The sequence below is a fragment of the Salvelinus namaycush genome, unplaced genomic scaffold, assembly GCF_016432855.1.
Source record: "Salvelinus namaycush isolate Seneca unplaced genomic scaffold, SaNama_1.0 Scaffold414, whole genome shotgun sequence".
NCBI lineage: Eukaryota > Metazoa > Chordata > Actinopteri > Salmoniformes > Salmonidae > Salvelinus > Salvelinus namaycush.
The window spans coordinates 115,564-132,500 of NW_024061103.1; the positions used below are offsets into that span (position 1 = coordinate 115,564).

General features: G+C 45.7%; 1 protein-coding gene across 1 annotated transcript in view; it reads right to left on the minus strand.

Moving 5' to 3' along the window:
• Nucleotides 1–7,834: 7,834 nt before the first annotated feature.
• Nucleotides 7,835–16,937, minus strand: part of LOC120041199 (transcription factor COE1-A-like) — a 56,369-nt gene continuing 47,266 nt past the window's right edge. Inside the window, exons 8-12 of the mRNA XM_038986131.1 lie at nt 13,686–13,751; nt 11,013–11,175; nt 10,387–10,566; nt 8,233–8,430; nt 7,835–7,902 (exon numbers count right to left, since the gene is read on the minus strand). Coding sequence (XP_038842059.1) covers nt 7,835–7,902; nt 8,233–8,430; nt 10,387–10,566; nt 11,013–11,175; nt 13,686–13,751 — 675 coding nt within the window. The remainder of the gene's footprint in view (nt 7,903–8,232; nt 8,431–10,386; nt 10,567–11,012; nt 11,176–13,685; nt 13,752–16,937) is intronic.

The window sequence follows — 16,937 nt, forward strand, 5'->3', positions numbered from 1 at the left end:
ATGGTTCTCAATCAGGGACAGGTGTTTGACGTTTCCTCTGATTGAGAACCATATAAAGGTTGGCTGTTCACACTGTTTGTTTGTGGGTGATTGTCTTCCGTGTCTGTGTATGTGCACCACACGGGACTGTTTCGGTTTGTTTGTTCGTTTGATGTAGTCTGTTCCTGTTCGTGAGTTCTTCGTGTATTTATGTAAGTTCCATGTTCAGGTCTGTCTACGTCGGTTTTTTGTTTTGTAATTTTCCAAGTGTTTTTCGTGTTCGTCTTCATCTTTAAATAAATTCATTATGTATTCACAACCCGCTGCATTTTGGTCCTCCGATCCTTCTCTCCTCTCCTCGTCCGAGGAGGAGGAAGAACTAGACTGTCGTTACACTATGGATGCAAGGACTGATCATAGACAGGGCTATGGATGCAAGGACTGATCATAGACAGGGCTATGGATGCAATGACTGATCATAGACAGGGCTATGGATGCAAGGATTGATCATAGACAGGGCTATGGATGCAAGGACTGATCATAGACAGGGCTATGGATGCAAGGACTGATCATAGACAGGGCTATGGATGCAATGACTGATCATAGACAGGGCTATGGATGCAAGGCGTGATCATAGACAGGGCTATGGATGCAAGGACTGATCATAGACAGGGCTATGGATGCAAGGACTGATCAGCCATCATATGGAAATTCTAAGTTTAACCGTGTTTTTGAGGATATACATTGTTTACAGTTACTAAATGTAAACTGATACGAGACAACTTTGTTTACAACCCCTGTTAACTTCTATCCAGTCATGTTGGAGCTATCTACTTACACAAACCCGTATAGCCAATCAGCTTCAGTGTTGTTTGTATGTGTTACAGTCTGTAAGAAGGCATACAATAGATCAAACTTAAACATTATACCAATAAATACACAGAAAACATAAATAAATGCTTTTGTCATGAGGTCAGTCATATTGTCACTGAACTGTGGTGTGGACAGGGTCATGAGGTCATACATATTATCACTCAATTGGGGTGTGGACAGGGTCATGAGGTCATACATATTATCACTCAATTGGGGTGTGGACAGGGTCATGAGGCATCTTACAGTCTTTTGTCAATTCCATTAAATACAATTCTGTTCAATTCAGTTCAATTCAATTTAAATAACTTTATTATTTGACTCCAAGTTGTGTCTGAGAAGGTTCACAAATTCACCGGAAAGGGAATTAATTAAAAAATGTTATTTTCGTCCTCTTCTTCATCTTTCTTCCTTCCAATGAGATTCCTTCTATAAAGGCCTGAGTTTAACAAGGCTTCCATTTTGAGTTCAGTGTTCTATTCAGGTCCAGAGGGTAGGAATGTGACACAGAGACACATCAGACATGTTCTCTTCCTGTCAACATTCCCAAATCCTCAACGTTCACAGATCTTTATGGATGGAACAATCATCCCGGGAATCACTGTTTGTGGGAAGAGAGGAAGGGGAGCGAGACAGAGAGGTATAGGGAGAGAGAGAGAGAGAGGTAGAGAGAGAGAGGTAGAGAGAGAGGTAGAAAGAGAGGTAGAGAGGGAGAGAGAGAGGTAGAGAGAGGTAGAGAGGGAGAGAGAGAGAGCGAGAGAGAGAGAGGTAGAGAGAGAAGGTAGAGAGAGAGGTAGAGAGAGAGGTAGAGAGAGGTAGAGAGAGAGGTAGAGAGAGGTAGAGAGAGAGGTAGCGAGAGAGGTAGAAAGAGAGGTAGAGAGGGAGAGAGAGGTAGAGAGAGGTAGAGAGGGAGAGAGGGAGAGAGGGAGAGAGAGAGGTAGAGAGAGAGGGAGAGAGAGAGGGAGAGAGAGAGGTAGAGAGAGAGAGAGAGAGAGAGAGAGAGGGAGAGAGAGAGAGAGAGAGAGAGAGAGCGAGAGAGAGGTAGAGAGAGAGGGAGAGAGAGAGAGAATGACAAAAATAAAGAAAGAGAGAGAAACAGGGAGGTCAGTCTGTGTTTCATCAGAACAGTCACATAACAGCAAATGTGTTGCAGCATCTGGTGTACAAAGAACTTGCTCTCTCTCGCCCTTGCTCACCCCTTCAAAACCATAACATCTCTCTGTGTCTCAGCCAACTTGGAACACACAGGCTGCAGTTGAAACAGCTCATTGTGTTTTCAGAATCTCTTCATGCTATTCTGTGGTCTAACCAGCTCTTCCAAGGCTGCGTCCCATGGCCCCCAACTCCCTATGTAGTGCACTAGTTTTGACCATGGCCAAGTAGTGCACTATGTAGAGAATAGGGTGCCATTTAAGGCCTGTTAACTGTAACGCTTCGATTGTGTTCACTGGCATACCACACACCCCTGCACGGGCTCTGTTTACATATATTTTAGTGACAATTTATAAGGAAATATGTATAAAACCTGTATAAACTGTATTTATAAATATATGACAATATTTTAGCTTGTCAATAATTATATTACACAATTTCTGATATATCACAAGCCTTATTTTTATTTTCCTGCAAAGTAAAATCAGGATTATGCCTCTACTGCCATTCATTCCAATTAGACTGGTTTGGATTTCTCCCTAACCAAGATGGCTGCCATTTTCACCCCATCCTGGAATATTGAGAATTTATGACATAGCCCCTCTAGTAATTCTACAGGATCTCTATAGTCGCCCCCACCTTGCCAGATTGGATATGAACACGTCATAAAATGATTACATGAAATTAGCTGTAAGACTGTTCAGACCTGGGGGGGGGGGGGGGGGGGGGGGGGGTGCTGCCAACATGAAGACAACATTGGCAAACACAGCATCATCTCAACACTCTAGTGGAGACAGGAGATAGTGAAAATGAATAGGCTCATGGTTAATGGAAGTTGTTTTTGATGTGTGAATATATTTAGATTGGAGTCATGTGACTGTGGTATGGATGTGAGAATAGGTTTAGATTGGAGTCATGTGACTGTGGTATGGATGTGAGAATAGGTTTAGATTGGAGTCATATGACTGTGGTATGGATGTGAGAATAGGTTTAGATTAGAGTCATGTGACTGTGGTATGGATGTGAGAATAGGTTTAGATTGGAGTCATGTGACTGTGGTATGGATGTGAGAATAGGTTTAGATTAGAGTCATGTGACTGTGGTATGGATGTGAGAATAGGTTTAGATTGGAGTCATATGACTGTGGTATGGATGTGAGAATAGGTTTAGATTGGAGTCATGGGACTGTGGTATGGATGTGAGAATAGGTTTAGATTGGAGTCATATGACTGTGGTATGGATGTGAGAATAGGTTTAGATTAGAGTCATGTGACTGTGGTATGGATGTGAGAATAGGTTTAGATTGGAGTCATATGACTGTGGTATTGAAGTGAGAATAGGTTTAGATTGGAGTCATGGGACTGTGGTATGGATGTGACTGGTATTATAGACAGTGAAGAGACAAAACTGTTTTCTTCTAATCAACCTCTCCCCCTAACTTCCTTAATGCTTCTTAATGCCCCCTCTCACACACTACCTTTATCCCCCCCCCCCCCCCCCCTACACACACTGAGACCACCACAGAGGGAATATGTTATACAACATTTTGACCCTGTATTGATTCCTGTCCCACTCATTCTAAGCTTATGTCCTGTCTCCAGCTCAGTGGGATTAATGACGGAGCTGTGTGTGTGTGTGTGTGTGTGTGTGTGTGTGTGTGTGTGTGTGTGTGTGTGTGTGTGTGTGTGTGTGTGTGTGTGTGTGTGTGTGTGTCTGAGCAGCAGACCGATGGCCAGGTCACTGTGGTCAGCTGTCATCAACATGTAGAGAGAAAGAGCAGAGAGAGGAAGAGAGGGAGAGGGGAAGAGAGAGAAAAAGCGGAGAGAGGGAGAGAGGAAGAGAGGGAGAGAGGGAGGAAAAGAGGGTGAGGAAGACAGGAAGGGAGTGAGAGAGGAAGAGAAGGAGAGAAGAGAGACAGGAAGAGAAAGGAAGAGAGAGAGAGAGGGTGAGGAAGAGAGGAATAGAGGGAGGGAGAGACAGAGAGACAGAGAGAGAGAGAGGGAGAGGAATAGAGGAAGGGAGGGAGGAGAAAGGGAGAGGAAGAGAGGAAGGGAGGAAGGGGAAGAGAAGAGAAGAAGAGTAGTAGTCATATCCATCATCTCACTGTCGGTAGTTCAGCACCTCTATCAACTTGTACGGACCTTACGGCAGACTAAAGCAGTAGATAGACCTTACGGCAGACTAAAGCAGTAGATAGACCTTACGGCAGACTAAAGCAGTAGATAGACCTTACGGCAGACTAAAGCAGTAGATAGACCTTACGGCAGACTAAAGCAGTAGATAGACCTTACGGCAGACTAAAGCAGTAGATAGACCTTACGGCAGACTAAAGCAGTAGATAGACCTTACGGCAGACTACAGCAGTAGATAGACCTTACGGCAGACTACAGCAGTAGATAGACCTTACGGCAGACTAAAGCAGTAGATAGACCTTACGGCAGTCTAAAGCAGTAGATAGACCTTACGGCAGACTAAAGCAGTAGATAGACCTTACGGCAGACTAAAGCAGTAGATAGACCTTACGGCAGACTAAAGCAGTAGATAGACCTTACGGCAGTCTAAAGCAGTAGATAGACCTTACGGCAGACTAAAGCAGTAGATAGACCTTACGGCAGACTAAAGCAGTAGATAGACCTTACGGCAGTCTAAAGCAGTAGATAGACCTTACGGCAGTCTAAAGCAGTAGATAGACCTTACGGCAGTCTAAAGCAGTCGATAGACCTTACGGCAGACTAAAGCAGTAGATAGACCTTACGGCAGACTAAAGCAGTAGATAGACCTTACGGCAGACTAAAGCAGTAGATAGACCTTACGGCAGACTAAAGCAGTAGATAGACCTTACGGCAGTCTAAAGCAGTAGATATACCTTACGGCAGACTAAAGCAGTAGATAGACCTTACGGCAGACTAAAGCAGTAGATAGACCTTACGGCAGTCTAAAGCAGTAGATAGACCTTACGGCAGTCTAAAGCAGTAGATAGACCTTACGGCAGTCTAAAGCAGTCGATAGACCTTACGGCAGACTAAAGCAGTAGATAGACCTTACGGCAGACTAAAGCAGTAGATAGACCTTACGGCAGTCTAAAGCAGTAGATAGACCTTACGGCAGTCTAAAGCAGTAGATAGACCTTACGGCAGTCTAAAGCAGTAGATAGACCTTACGCAGTCTAAAGCAGTAGATATACCTTATGGCAGACTAAAGCAGTAGATAGACCTTACGGCAGACTAAAGCAGTAGATAGACCTTACGGCAGACTAAAGCAGTAGATAGACCTTACGGCAGTCTAAAGCAGTAGATAGACCTTACGGCAGACTAAAGCAGTAGATAGACCTTACGGCAGTCTAAAGCAGTAGATAGACCTTACGGCAGACTAAAGCAGTAGATAGACCTTACGGCAGTCTAAAGCAGTAGATAGACCTTACGGCAGACTAAAGCAGTAGATAGACCTTACGGCAGTCTAAAGCAGTAGATAGACCTTACGGCAGACTAAAGCAGTAGATAGACCTTACGGCAGACTAAAGCAGTAGATAGACCTTACGGCAGACTAAAGCAGTAGATAGACCTTACGGCAGACTAAAGCAGTAGATAGACCTTACGGCAGACTAACGCAGTAGATAGACCTTACGGCAGTCTAAAGCAGTAGATAGACCTTACGGCAGACTAAAGCAGTCGATAGACCTTAAGGCAGTCTAAAGCAGTAGATAGACTTTACGGCAGTCTAAAGCAGTAGATAGACCTTACGGCAGACTAAAGCAGTAGATAGACCTTACGGCAGACTAAAGCAGTAGATAGACCTTACGGCAGACTAAAGCAGTAGATAGACCTTACGGCAGTCTAAAGCAGTAGATAGACCTTACGGCAGTCTAAAGCAGTAGATAGACCTTACGGCAGTCTAAAGCAGTCGATAGACCTTACGGCAGACTAAAGCAGTAGATAGACCTTACGGCAGACTAAAGCAGTAGATAGACCTTACGGCAGACTAAAGCAGTAGATAGACCTTACGGCAGACTAAAGCAGTAGATAGACCTTACGGCAGTCTAAAGCAGTAGATATACCTTACGGCAGACTAAAGCAGTAGATAGACCTTACGGCAGACTAAAGCAGTAGATAGACCTTACGGCAGTCTAAAGCAGTAGATAGACCTTACGGCAGTCTAAAGCAGTAGATAGACCTTACGGCAGTCTAAAGCAGTCGATAGACCTTACGGCAGACTAAAGCAGTAGATAGACCTTACGGCAGACTAAAGCAGTAGATAGACCTTACGGCAGTCTAAAGCAGTAGATAGACCTTACGGCAGTCTAAAGCAGTAGATAGACCTTACGGCAGTCTAAAGCAGTAGATAGACCTTACGCAGTCTAAAGCAGTAGATATACCTTATGGCAGACTAAAGCAGTAGATAGACCTTACGGCAGACTAAAGCAGTAGATAGACCTTACGGCAGACTAAAGCAGTAGATAGACCTTACGGCAGTCTAAAGCAGTAGATAGACCTTACGGCAGACTAAAGCAGTAGATAGACCTTACGGCAGTCTAAAGCAGTAGATAGACCTTACGGCAGACTAAAGCAGTAGATAGACCTTACGGCAGTCTAAAGCAGTAGATAGACCTTACGGCAGACTAAAGCAGTAGATAGACCTTACGGCAGTCTAAAGCAGTAGATAGACCTTACGGCAGACTAAAGCAGTAGATAGACCTTACGGCAGACTAAAGCAGTAGATAGACCTTACGGCAGACTAAAGCAGTAGATAGACCTTACGGCAGACTAAAGCAGTAGATAGACCTTACGGCAGACTAACGCAGTAGATAGACCTTACGGCAGTCTAAAGCAGTAGATAGACCTTACGGCAGACTAAAGCAGTCGATAGACCTTAAGGCAGTCTAAAGCAGTAGATAGACTTTACGGCAGTCTAAAGCAGTAGATAGACCTTACGGCAGACTAAAGCAGTAGATAGACCTTACGGCAGATTAAAGCAGTAGATAGACCTTACGGCAGTCTAAAGCAGTAGATAGACCTTACGGCAGACTAAAGCAGTAGATAGACCTTACGGCAGTCTAAAGCAGTAGATAGACCTTACGGCAGTCTAAAGCAGTAGATAGACCTTACGGCAGACTAAAGCAGTAGATAGACCTTACGGCAGACTAAAGCAGTAGATAGACCTTACGGCAGACTAAAGCAGTAGATAGACCTTACGGCAGACTAACGCAGTAGATAGACCTTACGGCAGACTAACGCAGTAGATAGACCTTAAGGCAGTCTAAAGCAGTAGATAGACCTTACGGCAGACTAAAGCAGTAGATAGACCTTAAGGCAGTCTAAAGCAGTAGATAGACCTTACGGCAGTCTAAAGCAGTAGATAGACCTTAAGGCAGACTAAAGCAGTAGATAGACCTTACGGCAGTCTAAAGCAGTAGATAGACCTTACGGCAGTCTAAAGCAGTAGATAGACCTTATGGCAGACTAAAGCAGTAGATAGACCTTACGGCAGTCTAAAGCAGTAGATAGACCTTACGGCAGACTAAAGCAGTAGATAGACCTTACGGCAGACTAAAGCAGTAGATAGATAGGGAAAAACTATTACACTATTTTCAGCTAGCTTAGTATTAGCCGCAACACCCCACTTGGTCCCTCTGATCATATGAGAAACAACTAGACTAGAGGAAGACAGATAAAGAGGAATGGAAATCCTGTGGACAAGGAGAGAAAACCCTGTGGAGTTGGAATGATGGATGGAGTGAAGCATATAATCTACAGAAGACCATGAGAGGGAGGAGAAGAGAAAGAGGGATGGGTGATTAAATGGAGTGAGAGAGAGAGACAGAGAGAGCTAACATACTTCAGGAGAAGGCCAGACCCTGAAGAGAGCTGGAGGAGGAGTACTTGCTAGAGTCCACAAAAGACTGATCTACTGGAGTGGAGGAAGAGAGGGAGACAGAAATAGAAATACGGGGGGGGGGGGGGGGGGGGGTCAAGATGGAAGAAGTAGAATAGGGGAAAGTGGGACAGGAGGGTAAAGAAAACATCAACATTATTAGAAAAGGGGATGGGGGTATGGAGAGAGGTATAGAGCTGGATTGACTCTAGCTAACTCATCAACAGACCATAGACTAATTACTGCCTCGCTAACATGATAACTAGCCAACAAGCTAAGCAGCCAACAAGCTAAACAGCCAACAAGCTAAGCAGCCAACAAGCTAAGCAGCCAACAAGTTAAGCAGCCAACATGCTAGCTCACCTTGCAGTCCGTTAGCAATAGCGCTGGTGCAGGTGAGTGGAGGGGAGGTCTGCGGCCGTACTACAGGGGCGAAGGCGCTCTTCTGTTTGACCGCAGCAGACACCATGTTGGCCGGAGAGAAGGAGAAGATGCCTGAAGAACTACTGCAGTTGGATGGAAGATTGGTGGTGGAGGCCATGGTGGGACTGGAGGGAACAACTGGGGGATGGGGGGGAGTGTGGGAGAGGGCAGGAAAAAAATGAGGAAAGTGGAGACAGGGTTAGAGGGAGGGACGAGAACAGAGGAGGGGGAGGCGAGAGGAACAGAAGGGGACTGGTCAACAGATGAAAACAGGAGGGATAACAGGACTCAGTTCAGCTGTTATAGATCTTACAGACAACAGGACTCAGTTCAGCTGTTCTTGATCTTACAGACAACCCAGCAAACTGGGAACATTCCCAGAACATTAGTTAAGATTCCCATTAGTTAGGGCTTTATCTAACAATTAGTATGATAACAATTTTATTTAAAAATAAAATGTTTTAAATTAAATATCCTTGTGCACAACATCTGTAACAACCACCACAGAACATTCCCCAAAAGTTGTCATTAGGTTTCAAGGTAATGTAATAACACAATGTAGCAGTAATGTTTTCCCAGTAAACTAACATTTATTCTATGAAAGTACCTAGAACATTAGCTAGGTTGTGGTAAATATTCTCATAACACAAAAACTGTCCAGTCACAGTGATGATTATATCATTTTTGTATAAAACATTAACCTGAAGTTGTAAGAATATTCTTAGAACACATTTATTTTGTTCTTTAAAGGTTCCCAGAATGTTTCTTCAGGTTGTGGGAACGTTGTGGGGATATGACAAGATATACGTTTTCAAAACACTACAACTGTCCAGTTGTGCTGACAGTCAGATAATGTTTGTATCAGGGTGCACAAAACATTCCTTTGATGTTGCAAGAATGTTGACAGAGAAGCCTTTGAGTTCTTTAAAGGTTCCCAGATCATTTAATTAGGTTGTGGGAACATTGTGGATACATTACAAGAGATAGGTTCCCAAAACACAAAATATGTTCAGTTACATTTTATAGCTCTGCCCGTTCTGACAAACCCCCACCACAAGCACGTAAAGTCATAAGTCCCGTCCCAAATGACAGCCTATATAGTGCACTCGTTTTGACCAAGGCACATAGGGCTCTGAACAAAAGTAGTGTAGTATGTAGGGAATTAGTCACCTTTTGGGACGCAGACATAATCCATTTAAGGGGATCTAACAAATCAATTAATGACAATTGGAAGTACTAAGCCGGCCAGCAGGAAGGTATTGATCAAAAGTGTCTGTGTAGTGTGTGTGTGTGTGTGTGTGTGTGTGTGTGTGTGTGTGTGAGTGCCTGCATGCATGCGTGTCTCTCTGTGTGTGTTTGATTGAAAGTGTCTGCTGTCATCGCTGGGCCGTTTGAGCATGTTCAAATCCGTGTTAACATCCAAGAGAATCAAAGAGCTGGAATTGAATTGCTTCTCCTGCAATTAGTTTATTGATTTAATTAAGCTCTTTAATGTAGGGGGGAGGAGGAGAGAGAATGAGAACAGCCATTATAGACAGCTGGGGGAGGAGGAGAGAGAATGAGAACAGCCATTATAGACAGCTGGGGGAGGAGGAGAGAGAATGAGAACTGCCATTATAGACAGCTGGGGGAGGAGGAGAGAGAATGAGAACAGCCATTATAGACAGCTGGGGGAGCAGGAAAGAGAATGAGAACAGCCATTATAGACAGCTGGGGGAGGAGGAAAGAGAATGAGAACAGACATTTTAGACAGTCTGTTCTAACACACCGATAAAGGGTGGTCTTAAAGAAACCGATGGTCTTTCACTGCCCCTTTCTTTTTCATTGTACTTTTCACTGTTCTATACCTCTCTCTCTCCCTCTTTTGGCAATCTATCTTTCTTAAATCCATTGTTATATATTTCGAGAGGTACAGTATAGGCATTTACTGTAGAGCATGGGATGTAGGGCACAGGGTATAATGTGGAGGGTTTAGTGTGTTACTCACTGGCGTAGGATATAGTGTGGAGGGTTTTTATTGTGGCACTCAATGGTATAGGGTACATAGTGTGGAGGTTTTAGTGTGTAGTGTGGACAGTGTAGTGTGGTACTCACTAGCGTAGGGTGAGTTGGTGGCTGACCCGTTGAGGAAGTTGGGTGAGGTTCCTAGAGTGGTCATGCCAGAGTTAGTGTAGCCGTTCATGCTAGTGGAAACAGAGCTGTAGCTGGTCTGCTGTGGAGTGGTGCTGGGGACATAACCATGAGGAGATGCACTGCTGCTACTCCTACTGTAACCTAGAGGTAGAGAAGGAAAGGAGAGACATGGGGCGTCAGGGGAGAGAGGGAGAGAGGGGAGGAGAGAGAGCGGGAGAGGAGGGGGGAGAGAGTGATACAGATAGAAGGTGGGGTTCGGGGGGAAGGGAGAGGAGAGACAGAGAGGGAGAGAGAGCGGGAGAGGAGGGGGGAGAGAGTGATACAGAGAGAAGGAGAGGAGAGAGAGAGGAGGTGGGATTGGGGGAAAAGAGAAGAGAGAGAGGAGGTGGGATTGGGGGAAAAGAGAGAGGAGAGAGAGAGGAGATGGGATTGGGGGTAAAGAGAGAGGAGAGACAGAGAGATAAATAAAGAGAAATCAAGAGAGAGACAGAGAAAAAGATAATTGTGAGGAAAAATAAAACAGATAAGTCGTTTTCATACACTACACAAAAACCATGTAAATTCCTGGTTCCTGTGTTTTGGCTCACCCTGATTGGCTATCTGTGTGACCTCTGACCCGGGGAAGGAGTTGACGGCCATCATGCCGGCGTGGACGGAGCCGCTGCCCATCCCAGTCAGCTGGTTGTGGCTGCGTGGCAACGTTGTGTACAACGCCTCTGCCATGTCTGCTGCTCGCTTCAGAATCATCTCCTGAGAGAGACATGTCGGAACCGGAATAGAAAAGAATAGAATGTGGTCTCCTGAGTGGCGCAGCGGTCTAAGGCACTGCATCACAGTGCTAGAGGCATCACTACAGACCCGGGTTCGATCCCTAGTTCTGAACCCCCCCCCGCCCCACCACAACATAGCTCAGGCGGTAGGAAGCTCTCTCATCCATTTATTTGCAGATGATACAGTCTTATACTCAGCTGGCCCCTCCCCAGATTTTGTGTTAAATGCTTTTTTTGTTTGTTGTATCCAACAAACTTTCTTTGCCCCCTGACCTAGTTCTGAACATGGCTAGACGGTACGCTGTCCTTCTCTCAGCACATATCCAAGCCGCAGTCTAAGGTTAAATCTAGACTTCGTTTCCTCTATCGTAATCGCTTTTCTTTCACCCCAGCTGCCAAACTAACCCTGATTCAGATGACCATTCTACCCATGCTAGATCAGAGATCGGTAGGTAATGGTGCTCTCGAGCCGCTAGATGTTCTTTACCAGTCGGCCATCAGATTTGCTACCAAAGCTCCTTATAGGACAGATCACTGCACTCTATACTCCTCTGTAAACTCGTCATCTGCAAGACCCACTGGTTGATGCTCATTTATAAAACCCTCTTAGGCCTCACGTCTCCCTATCTGAGATATCTACTGCAGCCCTCATCCTCAACATACAACACCTGGTCTGCCAGTCACACTCTGTTAAAGGTCCCCAAAGCACATCCCTGGGTCGCTCCTCTTTTCAGTTCGCTGCAGCAAGCGACTGGAACGAGTTGCAAAAAACATTCAAACTGGACCGTTTTATCTCAATCTCTTCATTCAGACTCAATCATGGACACTCTTACTGACAGTTGTGGCTGCTTCTCGTGATGTTTGTTGTCTCTACCTTGTTGCCCTTTGTGCTGTTGTCTGTGTCTAACAATGTTTGTACCATGTTTGAGCCACTACCATGTTGTGTTGCTACTGTGTTGTTGTCATGTTGTGTTGCTACTGTGTTGTTGTCATGTTGTGCTGCTGCCATGTTGTGTTGCTACTGTGTTGTTGTCATGTTGTGTTGCTACCATGCTGTGTTGTCACGTGGTGCTGTCATACTGTGTTGTTGTCATGTTGTGTTGCTACTGTGTTGTTGTCATGTTGTGTTGCTACCATGCTGTGTTGCTACTGTGTTGGTGTCATGTTGTGTTGCTACCATGCTGTGTTGTCACGTGGTGCTGTCATACTGTGTTGTTGTCATGTTGTGTTGCTACTGTGTTGTTGTCATGTTGTGTTGCTACCATGCTGTGTTGTCACGTGGTGCTGTCACACTGTGTTGTTGTCATGTTGTGTTGCTACTGTGTTGTTGTCATGTTGTGTTGCTACCATGCTGTGTTGCTACTGTGTTGGTGTCATGTTGTGTTGCTACCATGCTGTGTTGCTACTGTGTTGTTGTCATGTTGTGTTGCTACTGTGTTGTTGTCATGTTGTGTTGCTACCATGCTGTGTTGCTACTGTGTTGTTGTCATGTTGTGTTGCTACCATGCTGTGTTGTCACATGGTGCTGTCACACTGTGTTGTTGTCATGTTGTGTTGCTACTGTGTTGTTGTCATGTTGTGTTGCTACCATGCTGTGTTGCTACTGTGTTGGTGTCATGTTGTGTTTCTACTGTGTTGTTGTCATGTTGTGTTGCTACCATGCTGTGTTGCTACTGTGTTGTTGTCATGTTGTGTTGCTACCATGCTGTGTTGCTACTGTGTTGTTGTCATGTTGTGTTGCTACCATGCTGTGTTGTCACGTGGTGCTGTCATACTGTGTTGTTGTCATGTTGTGTTGCTACTGTGTTGGTGTCATGTTGCGTTGCTACCATGCTGTGTTGCTACTGTGTTGTTGTCATGTTGTGTTGCTACTGTGTTGTTGTCATGTTGTGTTGCTACCATGCTGTGTTGCTACTGTGTTGTTGTCATGTTGTGTTGCTACCATGCTGTGTTGCTACTGTGTTGTTGTCATGTTGTGTTGCTACCATGCTGTGTTGCTACTGTGTTGTTGTCATGTTGTGTTGCTACCATGCTGTGTTGTCACGTGGTGCTGTCATACTGTGTTGTTGTCATGTTGTGTTGCTACCATGCTGTGTTGTCACGTGGTGCTGTCATACTGCATTGTTGTCTCTCTTTTGACTCTTGGTAGGCCGTCATTGTAAGTAAGAACTTGTTCTTAATTGACTTGCCTAGTTAAATAAAGGTTAAATAAAAATACATAAATTAAAAGATACTGAGAGGAGAGGCAGAACTTGGTTAATAGATTCTTCAAATGTTTTCTGTCCTCCTCCTCACTTCCCCTTCCCCACCTACACTCCTCCCACTGTCAGCATGAAGGATGGGGATCTGTGTTTCTGCATGTGTGCGAACATTTTGTGTGTGTGTGTGTGTGTGTGTGTGTGTGTGTGTGTGTGTGTGTGTGTGTGTGTGTGTGTGTGTGTGTGTGTGTGTGTGTGTGTGTGTGTGTGTGTGTGTGTGTGTGTGTCTCACCTGGTTGTTGTGTGGCATCCCGTACAGCGCTTCTACCAAGTCTGCCGCTCTCTTTAGAATGACTTCCTGTGGAGGAAGAGAGAAAAGGAGGGGGTGAATACGGAACCCTTCACAGAACTTTACTCCATTTTATTACACATTGTGCTATGAATGCAGGATTGAGGGATGGAAAGAGAGAGAGAGAGAAGAAGAGAAATGTGCAGATCCCAACCACTGGTTATTATCTAGGCAGTATGCAAAAAAGTGTGAGAGAGAGAGTCTCCCTCTGAATAAAACACGAGTTTCTCTCTCCATCATTGAACCATCAACAAGCAATCCTGTCTACATCTCCCCTCAGACTAACCTCTCAATCCTGTCTACATCTCCCCTCAGACTAACCTCTCAATCCTGTCTACATCTCCCCTCAGACTAACCTCTCAATCCTGTCTACATCTCCCCTCAGACTAACCTCTCAATCCTGTCTACATCTCCCCTCAGACTAACCTCTCAATCCTGTCTACATCTCCCCTCAGACTAACCTCTCAATCCTGTCTACATCTCCACACAGACTAACCTCTCAATCCTGTCTACATCTCCCCTCAGACTAACCTCTCAATCCTGTCTACATCTCCACACAGACTAACCTCTCAATCCTGTCTACATCTCCCCACAGACTAACCTCTCAATCCTGTCTACATCTCCCCACAGACTAACCTCTCAATCCTGTCTACATCTCCCCACAGACTAACCTCTCAATCCTGTCTACATCTCCCCACAGACTAACCTCTCAATCCTGTCTACATCTCCCCTCAGACTAACCTCTCAATCCTGTCTACATCTCCCCACAGACTAACCTCTCAATCCTGTCTACATCTCCCCTCAGACTAACCTCTCAATCCTGTCTACATCTCCCCACAGACTAACCTCTCAATCCTGTCTACATCTCCCCTCAGACTAACCTCTCAATCCTGTCTACATCTCCCCTCAGACTAACCTCTCAATCCTGTCTACATCTCCCCACAGACTAACCTCTCAATCCTGTCTACATCTCCCCACAGACTAACCTCTCAATCCTGTCTACATCTCCCCTCAGACTAACCTCTCAATCCTGTCTACATCTCCCCACAGACTAACCTCTCAATCCTGTCTACATCTCCCCTCAGACTAACCTCTCAATCCTGTCTACATCTCCCCACAGACTAACCTCTCAATCCTGCCTACATCTCCCCACAGACTAACCTCTCAATCCTGTCTACATCTCCCCTCAGACTAACCTCTCAATCCTGTCTACATCTCCCCACAGACTACCCTCTCAATCCTGTCTACATCTCCCCACAGACTACCCTCTCAATCCTGTCTACATCTCCCCTCAGACTAACCTCTCAATCCTGTCTACATCTCCCCACAGACTAACCTCTCAATCCTGTCTACATCTCCCCTCAGACTAACCTCTCAATCCTGTCTACATCTCCCCTCAGACTAACCTCTCAATCCTGTCTACATCTCCCCTCAGACTAACCTCTCAATCCTGTCTACATCTCCACACAGACTAACCTCTCAATCCTGTCTACATCTCCCCACAGACTAACCTCTCAATCCTGTCTACATCTCCCCTCAGACTAACCTCTCAATCCTGTCTACATCTCCCCTCAGACTAACCTCTCAATCCTGTCTACATCTCCACACAGACTAACCTCTCAATCCTGTCTACATCTCCCCACAGACTAACCTCTCAATCCTGTCTACATATCCCCACAGACTAACCTCTCAATCCTGTCTACATCTCCACACAGACTAACCTCTCAATCCTGTCTACATCTCCCCACAGACTAACCTCTCAATCCTGTCTACATCTCCCCTCAGACTAACCTCTCAATCCTGTCTACATCTCCCCTCAGACTAACCTCTCAATCCTGTCTACATCTCCACACAGACTAACCTCTCAATCCTGTCTACATCTCCCCACAGACTAACCTCTCAATCCTGTCTACATATCCCCACAGACTAACCTCTCAATCCTGTCTACATCTCCCCACAGACTACCCTTTCAACGGATCACCCATCAATTTAACACACTACATCACTAGCTGACACACTGACAGGAGGCTGTGGAGTGTCATAGGCAGGTTGTGGAGTGTCATAGGCAGGCTGCACAGCCTGCACAGCCTGCACAGCTGCACAGCCTGCCTATGACACTTCACAGCCTGCCTATGACACTTCACAGCCTGCCTATGACACTGCACAGCCTGCCTATGACACTGCACAGCCTGCCTATGACACCACACAGCCTGCCTATGACAATCTGTCTATACTTGTATTAGTCTGTAATGTGTGTTCCCTAATCTCTGCCCTGTGATTATCCTATCAACCCCCATCACCTAAAACGATATACACAAACATTGTACGTGTATGTGTGTGTGTGTGTGTGTGTGTGTGTGTGTGTGTGTGTGTGTGTGTGTGTGTGTGTGTGTGTGTGTGTGTGTGTGTGTGTGTGTGTGTGTGAGATGTAGACAAGCACGGAGCATGTGTGTGCTCTCACTCCGACATACTGCCTTTCAATCAGCCCCCTGAACACACACACACACACACACACACACACACACACACACACACACACACACACACACACACACACACACACACACACACACACACACACACACACACACACACACACACACACACACACACACACACACACACACACACACACACACAGGACATGCCAGGAGGGTCAGCAAAGCAATAAAGAGTGTGAAGCGCTGTCAAAGGTGCTAAATTCACTCAATATTGGGAATTCTGCTTCTGTGTTACCTTCCCATTACTAGATGTATACAAGAGAGAGGGGGAGCGGGGGAGGGAGAGAGAGTGAGAGAGAAAGATATATGTATAGGGGGGTGAAATGGGTAGATAGAGAGTGGAGTCCTATCTCGTCAGTCCGCTCTAGGTGATTGAGAGACATGGGGTCCCAGGGAAGATAAGTGGAACTTTAGTATGTATGCTCTCTCTCTCTCCTCTCCTTGCGTTCCCTTCTTTTCCTCAACGCCCCATGCCTCCCAGGGATGAGTAGATGGACGGATGGAGGGAGGAGAGGAGGAGGAGGAGGAGGGGAAATGAGGAAAGAGTATTAGGGCACAGACAAAACCCCCACTGTGTGCTATAAAGAGGAGAGCACCCCTCCCTCCCTCCCTCCCTCCCTCCCTCCCTCCCTCCCTCCCTCCCTCCCTCCCTCCCTCCCTCCCTCCCTCCCTCCCATCTCTTCATCTCAGTATC